The sequence below is a fragment of the Austrofundulus limnaeus genome, unplaced genomic scaffold (genome assembly GCF_001266775.1).
Source record: "Austrofundulus limnaeus strain Quisiro unplaced genomic scaffold, Austrofundulus_limnaeus-1.0 Scaffold848, whole genome shotgun sequence".
Lineage (NCBI taxonomy): Eukaryota > Metazoa > Chordata > Actinopteri > Cyprinodontiformes > Rivulidae > Austrofundulus > Austrofundulus limnaeus.
The window spans coordinates 35,839-38,407 of record NW_013953250.1 but is presented as its reverse complement, the minus strand read 5'-3'; the positions used below and the strand labels follow the sequence as shown (position 1 = coordinate 38,407).

Below are 2,569 nucleotides of genomic sequence, written 5' to 3'. Positions count from 1 at the left end.
GCATCTTCTTCTGTAAATGTATTATTTTTCCTCCTCCCTTAATTTCTCATTTTCTGTGCTTAATTCAGCAGTTTCCTGCTAACTTCAGCTGTTTTCTGCCTCTTTAGTTACTGTTTTTCAGCTAATGCAGCTTTTTCCAAGCTAAATTCATCTTTTTATAATTTCATCTGCTTGTGGCTTAATGCAGCAAACATGGTTTTTTCCAGCAACTTTTTTGCTAATTTAAACTTTTTAGGCTTTTTTCAGCAGCTTCCTAATTTCAGCTGTTTTCTGCCCATAAAGCGACTAGCTGCGAATAGCTTTTTATTTTCAGCTAATTTAATATTTTTGTGATGATTTCAGCTTTTTGTTGCTTAATTCAGCAATAAGTGCTCTTTCAGCCTTATTTGACTAATTTAAGCTTTTCTGCTACTTTTTAACAATTTTTCAGTTAATTTCAGCTGCTTTGGCTTCATTAAAACAAATTAAAACTTTTTTCTAATTGTTCACCTTTATTTTCTTACTTTCAGCAAACGTCAGCTGTTCAAATTAAACTCACATTAAACGGTTATGCCAATAAACATTTTCTGCTTCTTCAGCTACTTTCAGCAGAAATCTTTAGCATTAAAGTGACGTCATCTGGATTTCCAGCTCTTTATTTAAAAAGGGAAATTCTCAAGCTTCATGATAAAACCAACATTAAATGAAGGGATTTCCTGAGGCTGAAATAACTGATCAATTTTAAAAAAAAGCTAAAAAAATTAATATAAATATTTCTGAGGAAATATCTGTTAGAAAACTTCCATTTAAATGTGGATTAGGAGGAGTATTTTAGCTCTTCGGGTTACTGGTATTGTTAAATGGTGTCACGGCAAAAATCAGTTATTTCATGTAGTTTGCTTATTCTGACTGACTTTGCAAAAACCAGTCACATTTATACATACATTTAAGTTTTATTANAGTTTATTCTTCTCTTTACTTCCTGTTTTCCTCTAAAGATATGAAGGAAAACAGGTGAGAAATGAAATAATTCACCTGGTTTGTTTTCATCTTGTTCATCATTTATTCAGTGAACACCTAGTCACTGAAAAATAAAAACACGAAAAAATACTTTAAAAAATTTAAATCCTTTTTCTCCAGCTGCTCATTGGTTAGGACATTCAGAACTAACTTTGGATGGATTCTGTTATATGTAGTATTTTATCACATATTCAGGTATAAAAGAATAAACACAGCTGCAGGTTTATAACAAACAGGTTAAAAACAGTTTTCTGTGAAACACTGACTTCCTCCTGAAAGTTGTTTAACTCGTTCCCATCAGCTGCAGTGAGAATCTGTATTTATTATACAAAGAACAAAAATATTCAAAMTATTTCATCTGAACAGTTTTCCTCTTTTGTCTTCACAGAATTTAAAATGGAAGAATTTCATGAAGAAGTAAAAGCAACGACTCATCTCAACTTCTTCTGGACTTTTTCCTTTTCTTTCCTCAAAGAGTCTGAAAGAAATAAAAATAATCTGGGTTTAATTATTAAAATACATCGCTTCACTTGTTAAGTTTTAGATTTTTACTGTGATCAAGGTGCAAAGATGAAGCTGTGATTGGAAATATTAATAAAGCTGCACTGTCCCTGTAATAAATAAATAAATAAATAAATAAATACGTTTCAGGAGTTATTGTTTCCAGCACTTTGCAGTAAAACCAGATCAGGTTTGCTGTAAACAGGACAGTTTAAAGACTGAAAACAACCTTTATTTACAAAGAGAAGGATCTTGTTTGGTTTTAAACGTGATTATGAGGCAAGAAATGAAGAGTTGAGACATAAACTGATCATTAAATCATCTGGATGTTTTCTGATGACAACTAATGATTGACGAGATGAAAAACCAAACCCTCCACAGCATCCAGAGATACGCCTGTCAACAAATACACAACAATCTACCTACTGGTACTACCTACTGATACTACCTACTGGTACTACCTACTGATACTACCTACTGATACTACCTACTGATACTACCTACTGGTACTACCTACTGGTACTACCTACTGGTACTACCTACTGGTACTGACTGTCTTCAAGCAGGAGGAGCTCTGAGCAACATTTTGTTCTAAAAGATAATAAAGATATATAAAGATGAATAAAATCAGAAACATTTCAAGGCTTTAACCTTGGTTTTATGGCCACAGCAGATATTTGTCACATGACCGTCCTCAGCGTGGTGTCACTGCTCATCACTTGGAGACTTTTTGTGATGATATTATCTTTCCAAGCCTCACCAACCTGTTCATCAGATCTGTGTTGTTCAGCTCCCTGATAAACACTGAGGATCAATTTATTCACTTATCTTCTGTAAGAAGATAAAGTCTGAACAAACAGACTCTGACAGGCCTATAATTACAAACAGTATACAGAGACTGGTGTATGTCACATGTTTACCTGATTGTACCAGGTACATGCATAGTACTTATCAGGTAAGTAAGTAAGGAACAAAATAGTACAACAGAGCATAAAAACATATAAATGAAGCCAGTGTTGTATAAAGTACCTCAAAGTGATACTTGAGTAAAAGTACAAGTATCTTATCA

The 2,569-nt window shown here is 33.2% G+C and overlaps 1 protein-coding gene across 1 annotated transcript in view; it reads left to right on the top strand.

The window, feature by feature from the left end:
- LOC106532905 (SH2 domain-containing protein 7) overlaps positions 1-1,475 on the top strand; it is a gene marked incomplete in the record, with an annotated part of 8,882 nt that extends 7,407 nt beyond the window's left edge. The window contains 1 exon segment of the mRNA XM_014029072.1: positions 1,388-1,475. Coding sequence (XP_013884526.1) covers positions 1,388-1,420 — 33 coding nt within the window.
- Positions 1,476-2,569: the final 1,094 nt, after the last annotated feature.